At 41.7% G+C, this 19,470-nt stretch overlaps 1 protein-coding gene across 5 annotated transcripts in view; it reads left to right on the top strand.

Moving 5' to 3' along the window:
* The first annotated feature begins 1,254 nt into the window (after positions 1-1,254).
* Positions 1,255-19,470, top strand: part of TAPT1 (transmembrane anterior posterior transformation 1) — a 61,984-nt gene continuing 43,768 nt past the window's right edge. Inside the window, exons 1-3 of one of the 5 annotated variants that reach the window (XM_045550416.1) lie at positions 1,450-1,526; positions 1,851-1,911; positions 12,739-12,869. In XM_045550416.1, the coding sequence (XP_045406372.1) occupies positions 1,869-1,911; positions 12,739-12,869 (174 nt within the window). In that variant the 5' untranslated portion in view covers positions 1,450-1,526; positions 1,851-1,868. Of the gene's footprint in view, positions 1,527-1,729; positions 1,912-12,738; positions 12,870-19,470 lie in introns of those variants that run through there. The other 4 variants (XM_045550413.1, XM_045550414.1, XM_045550415.1 and 1 more) reach the window with 4 other exon arrangements.

Below are 19,470 nucleotides of genomic sequence, written 5' to 3'. Positions count from 1 at the left end.
AGGTGGTTGTGCAGCCCAAAGCAGCCCTCTCTTTTTAGAACTTGCTTAGCATTTACCATCAGGTAAGCAGTTAGTGACAAAAGAATCCTCAGGGCCTTTCTGACAAATCAACACGAGCCCGATTTTGCTCTATTAAGGCACGTTTATAACTGGTTCTCAAGTTTGGGTCTAGGGAAGTTTCCAGACAGCCTAGTGTTCCTGGAGGAATCGGTTTTGCTTTTGCAAATCAAAAGGGTAAAAGGCACAAGTGACTAACCAGTTGGGAAATCGGGGTACCACTGTCCCCCTCGCTGGAGTGCACAGCACTCATATGGGACGCGGGTGGCCGCGGTGCCTGTGCCTTTCCCGAAGCCGGGGCACCTTCGCTTCCACGGCCCCGGCGCCGGTGGTCTCGACACAGCGCTCGGTGCAGGGCTACACGCCAAACTGGAAAGGGCAGATTCAGCACTAAAATGACCGAGCAAGGACACAGTGGCGGACAAGGGCCATCTCCTAACCCTAATCCCAAAAGGCAGTCTAGAATGTGCGCGGGCGCGCTAGACGCATAAAGCGCTCTGCTCATCCAGCCGAGTCCCCGGGCCGGTCGCCTCCCCTCCGCGCCCCCACCTGTTGTGAAGCTCCCCCGAGCTCCTTCATGCCCAAGTGATTTGGAAACTGCCAACGGACACCCAGAGGCCAGGGAATGTGACGGACGATCATAAATATGCAGAAGAGACGAAGCCAAGATAGCGGACACACGGGGCCGACGATCGCAGGGGTCGGGGACCTGGAGCCAGGCCCCCGCCCCCGCGGCCGCGACGGCGGTGACAAGGCCGGGAGGGCGGCGCCGGCGCACTCCGGCCACAGAGCCTGCAAAAGCGGCCCCGGGCGGGCTGCGGTGAACCTCGCAGACAACGGGCCGCGAGCGCTGCGGCCGCCGCCCCGGGGCTCCGAGGCCGACCCGCCGCCCGCCGCCGCCGCCCCCGACCCGCCCCCGCCGGGCCTCCGACCCGAGCCCCGGAGACGCTCGCTCTCCCCGGCCGCGCGGCCCGTCTGCATGGAACCAGGCGCGGTGCCTCGGCCAGCCGAGCCCGCCACGGGGCGGGAAGCCACCGCCCGCCACGGCGAGAGCAAGAAGAAGATGGCGGCGGCGGTGGCGGCGGCGGTCTCGCACGCGCCGCTGACGCCAATGGCGCGCGCCGGTCGACGGGCCGCGGATGGCGGCGGCGGCGGCGGCGGCCCGGGCTCCGGCGAGGGGCGGGGCGAGGCGGGGAGGGGCCCGGCCGGAGGCGGAGGCCGGGCCAGAAGCTGGAGGGAGGCGGCAGGGACGGTTTGTTGTGCTCGGAACATGGCGGGCGTCGGCAACGCGGCCGCCCCGGGAGAAGGCGGCAGTGGCGGCGCGGACGGCCAGGAGCGGGACGGCCGCGGCGAAGCGGAGCAGCCGGGCGGCAGCGGCGGCCAGGGGCTCCCACCGGCGCCTCAGCACACGGAGACGCTGGGCTTCTACGAGAGCGACCGGCGGCGGGAGAGGCGCCGCGGCCGCACAGGTGAGGCGGGCGGCGGCGCTAGGCCGCGGCGCCGGTCCCTTGGGGCCGGCCGGGGACCGAGGGCGGCGGGGCTGCCTTGGGACCCCGGCCCGCGAGCCCCGCGGCCGCCGCCGCCTCCCAGGGCCGCCCGGGCTGTAGGCGCGCGGGGCCGCCGAGGCCGCCGAGGCTCCGCGGCCGCTGACAGCTCCTCGGGCGGCTTCCACGCGCGGCCCCCAGGCCCCCGTGGCCAGCGTCAGGCCGGGTGTGGGAGGGCTGCGGCCGGGGAAGTGCTGTCCCGGGTCACTTTGCTCTGGAAAGGCCCTCACGTTGGCGGGCATCTCTCAGGTCTAAGGGAGCTCAAAAATGAGACGCGCACGGCTGATTTCTTCACTATATTCATACCAAGGTGACTTTCTTAGTCTGTATTTTAAGAAAACTTGAGCCACAGAAACCTGTTAACTTGCCCTCCAAATAGTTTTGTCACAGACATAGCTAACAGTGTGATAATGACTGAAGTTCAGTAGTTTTGCCCCGAACAGAAATATTGAGCACGCCTTAAAATGTTACATGTGAACTTTTCCTAAACTGAAACTTAAACCAAAAAAAAAAAAAAATTTGCTACATAAGAAAACGTGTACTTCTGAATTCTTTCAATGACTAGTTTTAAGTATATTGTTAAAATGTTACAATTTCTATAGGCTATAGGATGTTATTCTTGTTTCTAAAGAATTTTTTGAAAATTGCATTTTATTCATATTGCAGTTGCATATTAGGTTTAAAAGAGATAGGAAGATTTTGAGATGTATGTGTTACATATGTAGAGTGATCCCAATATTTTAGTTCTTACATAAGTCTAAGCTTTGGACAGCAACTGAACCATAGCTCCATTAAATTTCTTCCAACAAAAAAATTGTTCCTAATATTTAATGTGGGTTGTATTAGCCGTTATTTCCTGCAGCTCATGCAAATAGATGTTTTAATTGTAAGGCTGAATCCATCATTGGTTGTACTGGGGTATTGAAATTGTAGGAGTAGTTAGAGGACATAAAGCTGATCTGATGAGTTCCTAGTTGATTTGCTGATTCTCAGAGCAAGACATAGGTTCAATTTTAAAGCAGTACATTATCTTTGAAAAACTAAATGCAAACTGTGCCTTGTTCAGTCTTTTTCAGTTAACCACTTAAAAATTCTCAACCGTACTTTATTTGGTTTAGTGTTCAGTTAAACATTTGCTTGTGAGAGTATTTACTTTCTGAATTGGCAGGATCTTAGTAAGGCAAAGTATTAAATCTCTTAACTGTCTGTTTACTTAGATTTGGATATTAAAAGTGCTCTGTTGCAAATAGAAATGGATGTGGCCAGGTTTCACTATAGTTTCTTTAAAATATTTTAGAATTGCAGGAAGGCCAACAATTTTAAAGCCTTTTTGTGGTGTTTGCATGGAGAGGAGATGAGGTTGTCAGTAACCTTTTTTGATGAGCATTCATCTTGTGTTCTTGCAGTAATACCTAGCACTCTTCCCTAGCTCTTTCCGGATGGCTGTGGATACCTGAACTTCCAAAGACTTCATCACACCATGCATCCATTCTTTGTCAACATGGTTCACTGAGCATGGTTTACTTAACGTGTTTAAAGCTGGATGTTTAGCCCATGGTTGCCAAATGTTGTTACTAGGGGGACACTTCCAGCGTTAGCTGCTGGGGTAGTCCTCATTGTTTTCCCAGTTTCATTGGTTTTGTCTGGGGAGAGATGACAGTGGTCACTCTTGTTTTGCTGGGTAACACTAGCCTTGGGAGTCAGGCATTAGGTGAGACTCATAAATAAGACATTTGTTGATCAGTCTTAACAGCCTAAGATTCCCTAAATGAATATACATATTAGGTGCTTATCTAGTTTCTCTGCATCTGAGTAAAATAAATCAAAATAAAATGTAGTGTTTGAGGTTCTTTTTGTGTTTTATACCTGTCCTTGTTTAGAAAATAGATATGCATATTGGTTTATATAAACTGCTGTATATACCATATATTGTACATGTATCTACATCAAGTATAAGCTTTCTTTTTCTTAACCAACTCTTCTATCACTTGGTTCTCAGAACTCCCTTTTTGGCTTTTATATATGTAGTCTGACAGTAGGCTGAAACTTATCTCAGATGCTAATACTTACACCTGAACCTAGTTAGAATTGCATCTCACACTCACCATTCCTATATTAATTCGCTGTCCAGAATCATCATTATGTATTCCATTGTTGTCTGTGTGGTCACTGGCCTTGGACTCTGGGTATAGTGTTTATCAAGAACTGCAGATTCACCTCTTCTGTATTCTTTTTTTCCTGCTCTTAAAAATACGACCAGCTTCTATTGTCCTTTTTGACATAAGACCAAATAAGTACATATTATCATGGTTTTGTGCTTGTTCCTCACTTGACTCATCTGCAGAAGTTCTAGGTGGGAGAGTATCTGCATAACCTTATTTTCATTTAGGCATGTAGTTCCAGCAAGCCAACCTTGGACTAAGAATTAGGCAATCTGTATTCTTGGCTTCGTTCGGTTGTTGAATTGCTTTGTAGACTCTGTACTTGCTTAGAGTGCTTGCCTAATCCATTTGTCTCTGTTTCCTAAAGCCACTACTAAGTCGTTTAGTATCAGAAGCATCTAAGTTGGTTCTAGTCACCATGAAGGCTTAACAGAAGGCAGAAGGCTTGGTGCAAAATAAATGTAACACCTACTGGTGAGGATGAAACAATACCTGTGTAGTATAGGTGTTGGAGATGCATAGGAATAGATATTGCTTGTAAAACGAAAGAGCTTGAGTCAGATACGGGTGCACAATACTGTTTCTAATGGTAATGGTGCCAGGGGACCTATTTCTTTCCTTCTTTAATGGTGACTCTTCCATCTCTTTTTTGCTTCCCTTTTCTGCCTTGACCCACTGTTAGACTTATTCTTGCTTTACCTCCATAGACTGAGCAGAGGCAGGAAGAAACATTGAAACCCAGAAAAGTCAACAGAATTTTTAGCAATTCCCACAAAAGATTTCGAGCAGGACAAAGGTTTTTAACTATTCATATTCCCTATTTCATTTGTGTTCTTGAAATTTTGTCAAGTTCTTCTTACAGATACCACATTTTTAATATGTTTTCATGTAACCAATCCTCACCCTCCATAGAATGTATTATATAGTTATCCCTATGGCCCCAGACTTAACCTGATGGATGATTAAATGCTGACTGATACTGAAATTATGCTCTAGAGGCAATTTCTTATTTACAAATAAAAATAATTATAAAACTGGCTGGGAAAATAGGTGAATAACTACAACCCTGATACAAAGTAAAATTAGCTGCTTCTCTTCTGACAAACTATTACTCTGCTTTTAAAATTCTCATATGCTTTATTTAGTATACATAAACTAAACAAACAATGAAAAGTTACTCATTTTGGTCTTTGATCAGTTCAGTATCTTAGCTTTTTAAAATGGTTAACTTTAACCTAATTTACCCTCTAGAATTCAGTCTTAGCAGCTCATTTGTGCTCCAGTTTGCGGAATACTTGTGTAAAAGAAGTCTCTAAAAAAACTATATAGCGTTGAGTATCAGCTTAATAATATTCTTTTTTTTTTTTTTTTTTTTTTTTTGAGGCAGGGTCTCACTCTGTTGCTGCAGGCTAGACTACAGTGGCATTGTCATAGCTTACTACAACCTCAAACTCCTGGGCTTAAGTGACCTTCCTGCCTCAGTCTCCCAAGTAGCTGGGATTACAGACACGTGCCACCATGCCTGGCTAATTTTTCAGTTTTTTGTAGAGATTGGATCTTGCTCTTGCTCTTGCTCTTGCTCAAGCTGGTCTTGAACTTCTGGTCTCAAGCAAGCCTCCCACCTCGGTCTCCCAAAGTGCTAGGATTACAGGCATGAGTCACTGTGCCTGGCCTCTGTTCCCATTTTTAATCCTTTACTTCATAACCTTATGATCTTGGAAAATGTCACTACTCTTTTTGTACTTGTTTTCCGTCTATAAATTCATAAATATTCTCCCTGTTCTTTACTTCCCTAAATGACACTATAAACATTTTTTGAAGATCTTAAAAACTTGAATATACTGTGTAAAATGATTCCTTTCCTTACATTTGAGTTAGACAGAATTGGTGTTGTATTATTGATTCGGAGAAAAGCTGATTACTGATTGGCCTTAACAAGGGTGTGCCTGTATATTTGTTTAATAAACTTACATGTAATATTTTAGTGTAATCTTAGTAAAGTTTATTAAAGTTTTACATTATTTAAGACTATGAAGATTTGCATTATTTCATATTTTCCTAACAGTTAACCAGTATTGCTTTCCATCTTTTTAAATGTTCAATGCTATTTTAAGAAAGATATATTTAGACATATTACTGAACATACAAATATATTTATGATTACTCATTGCCTTTAATTAATACTTTTTTATCCTAGGTTCTTGTTTGTGAAATAAGCTTTCTCAGAAGATAATTAAACATGACCACAAAAGAGGTCTACAGAAAATACATAGGCAAAATATTTTTTTTTAGAAGATAATTAAACTTAATATTTCTTCTTTTAGCGGTGAGGAAGAAGCAATTTATATCATACTTTTTCTCAATTTAAGATACTGGATCATAGAGCAATTTTGTAATAGGAGATGAATATTGAGTAAAAATATGCTGGAGAAATTGATTTGGATTTATAATTGGTATTATTTCCCTTATATTAAATACTCACAGTTGATAAAACTTAGTTCTAACATAGAAGCACTTATTTATGTTATAATTAAATAGTAAATACTTATACTTTTAAAAGACTTTTACTGAGTGATGTTTTTATCTAGTAAGATCTAGATAAATGAACTGAAACTGGTTGACATCTAAAAAGTTGTCACTGTTCAGAAAATAAATATTTGGGCTGGGTGCAGTGGCTCACACCTGTAATCCCAACACTTTGGGAGGCTAGGGAGGATTGCTTGAGCCCAGGAGTTTGAGGTTACAATGAACTGTGATCAAGCCACTGCACCCAACCAGGATGACAGAGTGAGACTTTGTCTCTAAAATAAAAAATAAAATAAATATTTGGCTTATTTCATTTCAGAAAGGATTTGCTCTTAAAATGCAAAGACAGATGTTTGACATAACGAATGAGAGTGATTATTTTGCTAAGAAGGAATGAAACATCACCAGAGTATGGAAAGTGTTAAGATGTAGTAACAGAGTTCCTGAAGAGTGATATCCACAGGTAAAGAACAGTAGCCTTCCTAAATAATTAGCCAGGCAAGTATACCCAAAATCACAGGACAAATAAGTTCAGATGGGTCTGTAGAATGCTAGAGAACAATGTTTAACAAAACAAAAACACTGAAACACAGTACACTTTGGCACTGAAGATTGAGTAGCCTACTGTGAAATGTGACCTTCGCTAGGGAAAGTTGGGTGTGGACCAGACGAAGCAGCAACGCTCACTTGATAGCTGGGAGGACCAGGCAACTGAACCCGGCAACACATTCTCCTTCCTCCTTGGCATGAATCAAAGCCAGATTAGGGTTAGGTCATTTTCTCTTGGTATAATTTTCAGATAGATGGGTGATAATTATGATGTTGTGGAGAGAGCATGCTAAATTCTATTCTCAATTTGCCCCTTAACTTTTCTGTGTCTTTGGACAAATCTGTTTACCTCTATGAACCTCAATTTCTATATTTGCAAAATGTGAATGCCATTAACTGCTCTTTTTAGAACTCATAATTGTGGGAAATGTATAAGGTAATGTGTGTAAGACCTTTGTAAACTCTCTTATGCCATAAAGTGGAAGGATCCTAATCCCTTAATCAGAGCCACTTCCCCAGGGGTGGGTGAGAAGGAGGTAGGGATAAAGCCTTCAAGATATTTAACCCCTTGAAAGCTTGGATTTTTTTTTTTAATATTGCTCTATTGTATCTTTAAAGCCATTCCGCAGCTCATTGGCATGGCATTAATTGTGTGTGCACAAAGACTACCCTTACATTCAGAACTCAGGCTGGACTTGGGGAATATTGAGATACATGGTACCTGCTCTTAAAAAGTTCGTGGTCTTGTAAGGGAGCCAGGTACTTAACACTGTAGCTTCACAGAAGTAAGCCCAAGGTGCTGTGGGAGCACAGAGAAAGGAGGGGAAGCAGAGGTTCCAGTTTTCCAGAAAGAACACACAGTGACTTGTTCGCAAAAGCGCTTGAGGCAATGATAGGGAAAGTGATCTAATGGTGAAAAGTACACACTTTAGTGATAGACTGCTTGACTCTGAATTCTGGCTTTACCACTTGCTTCCTGTGTGGCCTTGGAGACCTCCTTAGCCTCTCTGTGCCTTGGTTTCTTCATCTGCAAATGTCATAACAATAGAACCTGCTTCATGGTTGTGAGAGCTTTGCATTCAAAATATGTTAGCTGTTTATCATTTGATTTTTTTAAAATCTTGTAGAATCTAAATTGGTGTTTATAAGTAAAATTGTTTATATATCTAGAAATAGAATCCTGACACAACATTGTTTTGTATTTATAGTTAAAATGCTTTCATGTGTTTATGTTGCATCATAACCTATTTATAGAAAATTAATTACTTAGCTTATGTAGTTTGTTAAATATACTTATTTGGCATATTACTTTTTAACCATAGAACCAGGATTGCAGAAATAGCATCAGTAAACATTAGGTAACCACCAAACCAGAATTGGTTAATACTACAGAACTTGTGAAATTAACAGTAAATAGTTCAAGATATTATGTCATGCTTTGTGGTTTTCATATGCTTTCATATAAATATTCTCTTAGTCCTTCCTTGCCTTGTGGAAGGCAAGCAGGTAACAGATGTTAAAAAAATTGCTCTAGGCCAGGCGCGGTGGCTCACGCCTGTAATCCCAGCACTTTAGGAGGGCACAGAGGCAAATTAGCTTGAGGCCAGGAGTTCGAGACCAGCCTGGGCTACATAGCGAGACCCCTTCTCTACAAAGGAAAAAAAAAAACCCAACACTGTAAGCCTCCACGTTCTCGTCTGTGAAATTGGCATTTATGACTTGACCAGGGTCACAGGGCTAATGTGTGAGAGAGCTGGTGCTTGAACTCCCTTCCTCTGGTTGCTAATTCATGTTCTTCTGTGGACCATGACAAAACTCTTACTATGGTAAAAGCTGTCATCTGCAGTCACCAGAGAAGGCACTGTTATGAAGGATGACTTTCTAAATAAACTTTTTTAATTTGCTTTTTTAAATTTAAAGTTATTGTGCAATAACCTGTTTCTATATCTCTGTAGCGCAGATGACACAGTCATGGGCTGCCCAGAGTTTCTCCTTGCACTCACTGTGGATGTCCCCAACCAGGGCACTCACAGGCTGTGACTGCATTATGGCACTCTGTTCTCTGGAGCGGGTGGTGGGAGGGGTTGGGGTTGAGGTTCAGCTACCTGTTGGGTTCCCCTTTCAGCCCTGCCTTCTATGGCTGCTGCATTGAGGAGTGAAGGAGTGAAGCTTTTCATCCTTTCCCTGCTCACTCCTCTGTTCTCAGGACAGTTCTGTCTCAATCATGGTTATTTATTAAGCAATTCTGTTAATGTTGGACATTTTGATTAATTCCACTTTTTTGTTCATATAGATCTTCTTTCAATAGAGAAATTCAGTGTTAAGGAAAAACAGGAAAATGCCAGAAGTTATGTCAGAAAAAACAAATCACCCACCTGAAAGTTTAACCCAATTTGCCCTTTGCATCACTTTCTCAGCTCTCCTAAGCCTTGGTTCTGTTCTTTGCTGCCGCCTCCTAAGGGGACTGTGATTTGTCTGCTCCATTTTGTGTCCTTGTAATTCTTAACTCAGTCGTCTCCCTTTCCATTTCATCTTTAGCTTTTAACTTGTTTCTCTTTCTGTGCTGTCTTGCCATACTCCCCTCTGTGGTTTTTCTTCTTCTTCTTCTCTGATCCATGTATTCTTTTAGCAAACATTTGTTGAGCACCTATTAATGTGCTGGGCCCCGATGATGCAAAGGTGGATAAGAAAAGCAGACAAGAAAATGAGTTTAGTTTAGCATGCGGCAGAGAGCACGGGCAAGTGCAGGCGCTGTGGGAGCTGAGCAGGGGAAAAGATGGATTCTGCGCAGAGAAACTTAGAGAAGTCTTCACAGGGAAGGTAACATCTGAGCGTGTCTACTTGAAGAAACCTGAACCTCCTCTTGCGCCAAGGAGCAGTGTGAACTCATTGATGTGTCTGGGAGAAATGAAAAGTAATATAAGCAGACAGTTATGACCTAGAGACTCAGGAGGCAGGTGTGAAGCATGACTGGGAGGTGGCTTAGGGCCAAGTCTTAGGGCATCTGGTGTCACCAGCACTGAGGAGGTGGACTTTATCCTGGAGGTAAGGAAGGGCCGGGAAGGGTTTCAGCAGAGTGGCAATCTGTGTGTGCATGCTGACTCTGGCTGCCAGGGGGAGCTTGGATTGAAGGGAGAAGAGATTGGAAAAAGTCAGGAAGCTTTTGCAGTGACCTGAGAGAGATGGAGAGGACCAAACTAGGATAGAGTATAGAAAGAAGGGGTGGGTGGGGAGGAGTTAATAAAAGTTTTAGAGGAAGAATTAGTAGGGTTTGGTAAGAAGAGAAAGATTATCAAGATTGGCCTTGGGCCTCTAGTGTGGCAGCTATGTCACTTGTGAGTCCAGGAACTAAAGTCAGGACTGTGGGACAGGCACAGAATCAGTGGGGAAGGTGGTTTGTGGGGTATCCAGGTGGAACTACCCAGGAGGCAGTGGAAATACAGCTCAGGGGCCACAGCTGAGGATGCGGTGGCTTCAGGATTTAGATAGGAAACAAAAGAAAAAGAAAAGGTGGCAGAGGACACATCAGAGAATACCGGTGTCAAAGAATGGCCAGCGTTTTACTAAAGCGAGTAGAGCACCAAGCCAGCAAACAGTTTAGAGTCAGGTAGAGGAGGAGGAGCCATCTAAGAGACTTGGGTCAGAAAAGTTGGCCATTGGAGAGGGAAAAACACCACTGACAGGAGGGTTGGGTGGCAGGAGGGACAGGGAAGCTGCCTAGTCAGATGCTGCCCAGAGAGTATGGGGAAGTGACCTCTGGGGCCAGTGAAAAATTGCATATGTGAATCTCCTGTGCTTTCTGAATGTCCTGTTCTTGGTTTTTATGTGAAAGAATTGATATTTATAGATACTAGCTAATCAAAACATTCTTTTCTTTCTAATTGGAAAACTGAACTGAGTTTGGGTATAATTTTGATCTTTCATAGTTCTTATTTGCAGCTCAGAAGACTTTCTTTTTCTTCCCTTTGAAGAGCAGGTCTTGTTCCGGTTCTAGCCAGCCTACAACATAAAGAAAGTTCCTAACCGAAAGTTTTACACTACATGAATTTGGTTAGACTAAGGCCTTTAAGTCTAGAACAGTAGAGTTTACATCTTGTATATATTTAACCCACATGACTTCAACTATAAGCATACTGAAAAGAGAAAGTACAGTGCACATAGTGCATTTGATGGTTCTGCCTGTCCCTGCACTAGACTGGTGTAGGTGGAAGGAAGTCTGCTTTTCACTCTGGTTCATCCCCAGATATCTCTCGTGGTATCACTAACTCTCCAAGCAGAATATGAATCTGGTATTTAAAGAATGTGTGTGTGTGTGTGTGTGTGTGTGTGTGTGTGTGTCTGTGTATACATGTATAAACATGATATAAACGCTAAACGTAAGGAAGTGTGTGAATACGCATATACATAACATAAACCCTAACCATGAGTAAGCAAGCCCATGACATGATGCTCAGAGAAATAGGGATCTGTTCCAGGACTGGAGGAGGTAAGCTATTTTAGATCCTTTGTTTAGAACCATCGTTAAAGTCTGCTTCTAAGCCTTCCTAAGGGCTTTTCAAGGGTATTTTTGACTATAAACTTTCTCCTTACATGCAGACTTTAGATGCCAGCACTCATAGAAGGTGCAACTCCTTAAGTAGATACACAGAAATGAAATCATCCTTCCCCCTCTGTCATTTTTTTGGAAGTAACAACTATGCTACATTTGGTAAAAAGACCACAAGGCTAGCTCAGAGCAAAGAGGACAATTTGAAACGTTTTGGTAGCCTGAGTTCTGGAAGAGTTTGGTCTCCTGCAGAGTAAGAGTAGGAAGGTGTAGGTGAAGTAAGAGGTGCTGAAGGCCACTCAGGGGACAGGCCATCAGGGAGGTGTAACACACAAAAGAGGTGGCCCAAGCACCACAGCCTTAGTTTCTCAGTTTGAGTCTCCATTGTAGCTGAGTGGAAAGAAAGCATTTAACTTCCTTTGGCCTTTCCTCATTTGAGATGAGATGACTGTGGAATAATTTGCTTCAGAGGAACAGAGGAAATGTGGGCGAATGGAAAGATCCAAGGAAAGGGAGATTTTTCAGATCAGATGGAGGTTCTACTTTGTGTAACTATTGTGATTATTGTGTTGGTAAGTCTTCATGTAGGGAAATGGCATTATTTAGACACTTTTGCAGGCCCTCTGAGGCTGAACTAAGAAGGGAGTGGTAGTTCACCCAGGGTAGTTCTTGGACTAAAGCAATGCCTGTTAGGTGACGTGATTCTCTTTTGACTATTTAAATACCTACTTTATATATTTTTGGTAGCTATTCTTTTTCCCTGCATCTCTCCATCAGTCCAGGTTCTATATCGTGTCTTGTTCAGATCCAGAACTGAGCTCTCAAAAAATGCTTTTTTCACTATTCTAGCTCTTAGTAATTATTCTCTTCCATATTCCTGTGGCATTTTCTGTTTATACTACACAGAACAGTAATTTTCTCAAAAATATTTGCTGTTGAGACCAGGCTGGGCAATAGCAAGATGCTGTCTCTACAAAAAATAGAAAAATCAGCCAGGCGGGGTGGCGTGCACCTGTAGTCCTAGCTACTAGGGAGGCTGAAGCAGGAGGATTGCTTCAGCCTAGGAGTTCAAGGCTGCAGTGAGCTATTATGATGCCACTGCACTCTACCCTAGGCAACAGAGCAAGACCCTGTCTCCAAAAACATATCTATATATATCTCTATATGTAGATATATACAGATACATATATTTGCTATTCATTTATGTGTAGTCATTCAGCTCTAGGCACAGAATTATAGACTACTTTGTTTTGGTCTCTTTGTTTTATATGTATATTCCCTGTGGCCCCAGCTAGCATGTAAGTTCCTTGATAAATACTGTTCTCTTTTGTTTTGTCATTTTCTTTTTCTGTAGAGCTTTCATTGTTGAGGTTCCTCAGTGCTGAACTAACAAGAGGGTACTTCCTTGAACATAATGAGGCCAAGTATACAGAAAGAAGAGAAAGAGTATACACTTGTATGCGAATACCAAGAGAATTGGAAAAGGTACTATTTTTTTTCATTACCAGACATCATTTTGAAAGTTATGTCAAAGTGTTAATTATGCAAAAAAAATTGTGAACAGCTAGAGTTTTTAAAATATTTAGAAATAATGTAATAAGTAATTAAATATATTGAAGAAGTAGGAATTTCGTTATAGAAAGAGGCTTTAAAAATTACATTTTTAGTGTAAGACCTAACAATAGTATCTTAATAGATTTTATCAAAATCTTAACTTTTGCTCCTTATTAAACTTATCATACTTCCCTGTGTGCCACATCCAGATAACTTTTTTCAAGGAATTAATGTCTACTTCTGTACTTTTTTAGTTCTCTTCAGTTTTATTTTACTAGAAGCAGTTGTTTTTCCACTGAGCATAATAAATTATTTAATTTCAGCCTTTTTAAAAGTCTCAGTTTCTTGGAAGGCCCACATATTTAAAAATATAAGTGACAATCTCTTCAAAGAAGAAGATGATTTGTTTAACCTTCATCACAGGACACATCACAGTACAGGGTGAGCATAGCAGCAACAGCACTAAATCTTCCCGTCTCTTCCTATAACTGTGTCTTAGCCTATCAAGACCAATCAGACAGGACAGGAAAGCAGCTATTTTTCCTCTAGGTACTGCTAGAGTTGGTGAGTCTGAGCAATTCTGAAATTTCTTGCTAGAAGAAAAGGATTAAGAAATAATTCAGGTTTAGCCTCATTGAAACATGTTTTCATACTTTTATAGTAACATAAAACTTGTAACAGTCCAGTCATTTGCTTAGAATGGTACTTTCTGTTAGACTGGCTATCAGAAGAGTTTGGTCGGTTGGCTTTATGGGTGCATTGTAATACAGGTGTGGTAGGCAATGAGAAGTGAGAACCCGGCTGGTTTAGCTGATGTTCTTTTATTTCTGACAATCCGTCAGTTTGGTAGAAGGAGAAGAGCCAGGTGTAGAGTGACGATTTCAGAAACATTACTTTACCTAGGTTCTTGGTAGAGTGTCACTTGCTAAGTCGTGGGAAGTTCTGTATTAGGGTAAGGTTTAGAGAGCTGGTGACCAAGCTGAGGTTGGAGAGAGAAAAATATGATGATGGTTTGAATGCCTTTGATGAGGATCATTAAATATGCTTAGTTATTACTGTGTTGCTGCTTTTCTAGGGAGGACTAGGGCTCCACAGCAGAGCCTGGGGTACTGACAGATGCGGAGGGGTGTGGGGGGCTCTGCAGCACCCCTGCCCAACGCACCAGCAGCTCTAGTTTGTGTATTGGGGTTTATCTGAGATTTTGGCTGGGCCTGGGCTGGGGAGAGCGCTATTTCTTCTACTGGGAAAAAAATGAAGGATTAAACGAAGTGTTTTAAGTGTCTTAAAACACTTTTAGGTGGTTTTTCAAAGCTCACTTTTTTTCTTGTGATAAACCATGACACTGGAAGCATGAGGACATGGGGCAGAAGCAGTGGGAGGGACAGTCTGCCAGAGCCTATTTTTGAGCAGCATAGTGCCAGCCACCTTCAGCTTCTGTTCACCTGGCCTCAGCCCTCCACAGGGGAATTTGCTTCTCCCACCTGCCTGAACAGTTCTGCACTCCCATTTTTCTCTGGCGAGGACACACAGGGATTTGCCTGCAACCCACAGCCAGACTTCATGAACACAAGCAGGGACCACTACAGCGGTGGGTGGTGTCTGGTCTGACCCCATTTATTACCTGTCCTGCGGCAAAACTAATGAGCAGCAACACCCCCTCCTCATTCTGTTACCTCATCAGGGACAGTTTCATTGCTGGAGCTTTCTTCTTCTTTAATGCAACATGGAAATGACAGGCAATGTTTCTGGGTCGATTCCTCACAGAAACTTTTAAGCATTTCATGTTTGTTGTTGTGAGTATAAATTGTCTTCTGGGGAAGACACCCAGGGTCTTGATGAGACTGAATTATAAACCAGTGTTTTTAATCTATGGACCACGGTGGGAACACTGATGGGTCAAGTAATCAGTATGGTAATTTGCCATCGGGATTTTTTTTTAAGAAAATAATAGAAAAAGTGTCAGCATTGCCTGTATTAAGGATAAATATTGTTCCATGAAACTTTGATTTAATTCGTATGAATGTAAAACATGAATGTCAGAAAAGTTGAATTAACACTGCTCATACACAATTGTAATAGTTTTCTTATCATTTTTGTTTCCCATGAAAGAGGCTTTAGTCCTATTTGGGAAAATTTGATTTTGTTTCTTAGAACAACTTGCCAGAAGCTTTATAGCTTAAATGTATAAAAGAATGTCATGTTTTTCAGTTTAGAGCAAGTTCTTCTTAACTTCTAAACAAGTGAAATGTAAAGGGAATCAGTTATGTTTCACTTTAATTCCAGGCTTAAATATTTCCCATAACAGCATGAATTTGCTAATATCCTTTATTTTATGCAAGTAGGGTTTCACTTACAGTTTTTATTTATTATAAGAGCTGAGAGCCTATCTAGACATTCAAGTTTATCTAAATTATTTTATGTTGTTGAATAGTTTTTGTTGTAATTACATTGTCTACCCTAATATAGAATACTTTACTCATTTTGTTTTCTTGGTTTTTGATAAATACTGTGATATTTTTGCCTAACCTTTTCAGGAAGAGAAACTTGAAACTTAATGAGCACTTTGTTTCTACAAAGGTTGTAAGTACTATAAAACACGTAACTAATGTTTATATTTTAAGGTCAAGAGAAAGGTCAATTCAGTATCTCTTACTGAATCTGTTTATCAGTGTAAAAAAAAAAATCCCCAAATTTTTGCGGAATACTGTTGGATAAACACCTATACTTGACATTTAGTAAAGGTGAATTGCTTATATATTTAAAATAGTATTTTCAATTATTAGCACTTTATTTTCACACTTGAACTTCATATTCTAATAATGTGGGGGTGTTGTATGGGCTTTTGGGTGGCATTTCTTCTCCTCCTTCTGTCCCCACACACCCCTTGAGTTCTTATCCAAGATCTGCCACCAGCTACTTATATGGTCCACTTTGAGAACTTTTTCTTTTCCATACTGCCAAGGAGATTAAACTACACTTTGTCTGTATTCTAAATTGAGAGGCAGGATAGTGAAGTGTTTAAGGGCATGAATGCTAAAGCCAAACTGCCTGGTTTTGAATCTTGGCTCCACAATTTATTAGCTGTGAGTCCTCGAGTAATTCACTTAACCTCTCTGTGCCTAAGTTTTCTCATCTGTATATTAACTACATGGTAAGTCCTATAAAAGTGTTTTAAAATCGTTTATAGTTTGTGACCTCAACAAATTGAGGGAATGCCTCATCCTGGTAGAACAAGAGGAATTTTGAAAGGTCCTTTGTCCCTAGATTGCATTCCTGTGGATGTCTCTTTGTGGTGGGGTAGCTTTCGTCTTTGGGCTGTGTACAGTAGGAGGTGATTGGGTGATTGGGACAAACCCTGGTGTGTAGGGTTCCCCATGTCCTAGTTTTATCTCACATTATACTTTTCATCTTCCTGCTTTGCTTGTCACTGAACTTAGGGGCTTCGCTAATCCTGGAAGGAGCATGATTCTTTGACTCTCAGCCCTCTTGGATTGCTGGCCACAGGCAGAAAGGGCCTCTAGGGAAAGCTGTTTTTTTCCCTCTCTTTCCTTTTAACCAGGCTGTCTTGGAGTAAAGCTAATCTCTTTCATGAAGTATTTAGCAGATGGCCATAAGAAATAAAACACCCTAGTTTTCTGCCAAGCTCATAGAGTCGGGCCTCAGCCAATACATGAGTAGAGTCTACAGTTAGAGCAGAGACAGGATAGTTCACCTAGATGCTTGGCGAAATCAGGGGCAGGGATCACCAGTTTGCTAGAGAGGAAGTTCCTGGTAAGTGATTTTGCACTATCCCATATCCCACCTTGACTCAGCCAGATACACTCCACCTCTGTTATCCATTTCTGTGTGAATAATAAAATGAATAGCATTTGTCAAATAAGGACTAGGTGTTAGGAACCGTCCTAAGCACTTTAAATGCTTAACATGCATAAAATCCCCTCAACAACCTCCTGAGATATATGTACTATTAAAGTTCTGTTTGCTCCACCTGTGCCGGTGTGGCAATCTTATATTGACTTCCAGAAAGATCTCACCTTCAACCCATGTTTTGGTGGAGGGATGTATATGCTACTGTGTGCTCTGCATTTTGGTCCCATAGGAACAATTTACCGTGCATCGGGTAAATTGTGCAAGATTAATTTTGTTATCTGTGTGAATCTAAAGCTGCAGTAAATAGTAAAGAAATCCTCATATAATATTTTCTAAAATCCCCTAATATTTAAGTGCTAATTTAGAGAGATAAAGATCACTTGTTTCCTTAATAATTAATTTGTTCTGTTTTAAGTACCTACTATGTTCCAGGCACTTTTGCAGTATGGAAGTACAGGGATAAACAAGACTCAGATCTTAGCCTAGTAGAGATAGAGATAGCAGATCCATAAGTAATTATAATAGAAGATACAAAGTGATGTGTCATGAAATAGTATAAATAAAATGCTATGAAGAATTTAGAGAAGGGAAAGTGTGCTTAGCAAACAGCCTGAAGAAGATGATATGGGAACGATTTGTAAAGGATATGGCAAGGGAATGAGAAAAAGAGGGAGGTTTTATACAGGCATTGTAGAGTCAGGGTGGGTATGCTAGGAAGATCCACAGGTGGGAAATTGTTAGATATAGGCAAGAAACCATCAACACACTATGGAAAGATAGGCTGGGTCCAGATTATGTTGAATGGTTAGGCTACAAAGTTTAGAATCGAGGCTGTGTAAAGACACTATTAAAGATGTATTTCTTGAGAATGCTTTTAGTTATATGGATAGAAAGCTAATCTTTTCAACAAGTCTAGAGGAAGGAGGTCCCAGTTGTCCCTGCAGCTTAATGGAGCCATCATAGACCCAAGTCCTTTATATCTTTATTTTGCCATCCTTGGCGGATTGGCCTTTGGTCCTCTTGCTTATTCCCTTCTAACAGAAAGATGACAGCTGCAGCGTCAGCATTACAACCAGGAGGGGGGTGGGCAGTGCCACCTTTTGGACTATGCCTTTTATAAAGAATTAAAAGCTTTCCCAGAAGTGCCCCTAGAATACTTCCCGTTCTGTCTTACTGGCCAAACCGAGTTACATGGCCATCCCCAGCTGCAAAGAAGACTAAGATAGTGAATATTATGTTTTTCTAACAGAGAAAAAGATTGAGAATGGTTATGGGGTTAGCCACCCCTCAGAGCTATACTTCTGAAAAATTAGTACAGCAATATTTAACATGGATTGGAAATGAGACAAACAAGGAGAGCTCAAGACCCTTCCTTTACTTCATTGTTACCCTGCCTGGTACATTATAGTTATTTAATACATTTTTCTAAAAATTGAATTTGACTGCTTGGTCTTAAATGGAATTACCTAGTTTTCTTAAGAACTAGCAAATTTTTATAAGCCTTAAGTTTGTCAGGTTGAAGGTATGATGTAAGTATTGCTGGATAGGCATAGAATATTGTTATTACTAGGCATAGGCTATTATTATTGTTGAAAGGGAGAAAAGTTACTGTCACACAGGGGAATTATTTATGATGAAGCATCAACAACCTTAGCTTCTCGTCTTAGGTCTGTTTGTAATGTCTGAGGCCTGATCGAAGCATTGAGTCTCCTTTGGTGTTTACTTTCTTAGTCTAAAGTTAGAAGGTTGGACCTAGGTCATCTCAAGAGGTCTAATAGTCCATGACAGTTGAATGAATTTGCTTATGAGGAACAGAGGAAATGGGGGTGAATGGAAAAATTCACAGAAAGGGAAATTTTTAAATATTTAGTGCAGGAACTTAGTGGTGCTTTTTTTTAAGGGTCCAGAGGAGTTAACATTTAGGGAAAAAATAATCCAAAAATGCCTTTCAAAAATAACAAACTTAGTCAAAATATCATCTAAAGTCTTTCTGTTGTTTGTCAGTGTGAGGTGTGTGTTAAGCAAATGTAGTAATAGCCATTGTTTCACCTTCATTTCAATAAAACAGTTCTGGGGTTTCACTGTGAGACTAGTAGTACTTACTCAGACCATATTTATGGCAGTGATTTCTTGGGCATACTATTTGGTTTCAGATTTCATGAAAACATGTTTAGAGAATCAATTCTCTAAATTCTCCTCATGATGGCAGGTTTTGTTTGTGACATACCCTTGCTCAGTCGTCTCCGCACATGGCTGCTGAGAAGCAGAAAAGACGGTGGGGACCCATGCACCTCGGAATCTCAGCAGCCTTGGCTGGGGTTCCTTCCCCTCCACTCCAAGACTTGCTGCACCTTGCTTGTGGCGGTGGTGACAGCAGCTTCCACGTTCCTTCTGCAGCTGTCTTTCTTAATTTTCTTGGGCAAGTTGGGCCCTTCAGATAAATAGTTCTAGGACAAGCCAGCAAAAACTTCAGGCCTCTACTCCATTTATTGATGTATGTTCAAGACAGTTTGTGAACTTGGCACTGTGGGGCTATGTTTTTCTTTTTGGATCTGTAACTTATGTCTCTCATGTTTGCTTTGCAAAGTCCTAAATCTCTCTCCTCTATCTTTCCATAGTCCTATATCAGTCCGTTGTGATCTCTCACTCAGATGGATATTCT

Source organism: Lemur catta, chromosome 4 (assembly GCF_020740605.2).
Source record: "Lemur catta isolate mLemCat1 chromosome 4, mLemCat1.pri, whole genome shotgun sequence".
NCBI classification, from domain to species: domain Eukaryota; kingdom Metazoa; phylum Chordata; class Mammalia; order Primates; family Lemuridae; genus Lemur; species Lemur catta.
The sequence above is the reverse complement of the archived record's forward strand: the minus strand, read 5'-3'. Positions and strand labels throughout refer to the sequence as shown.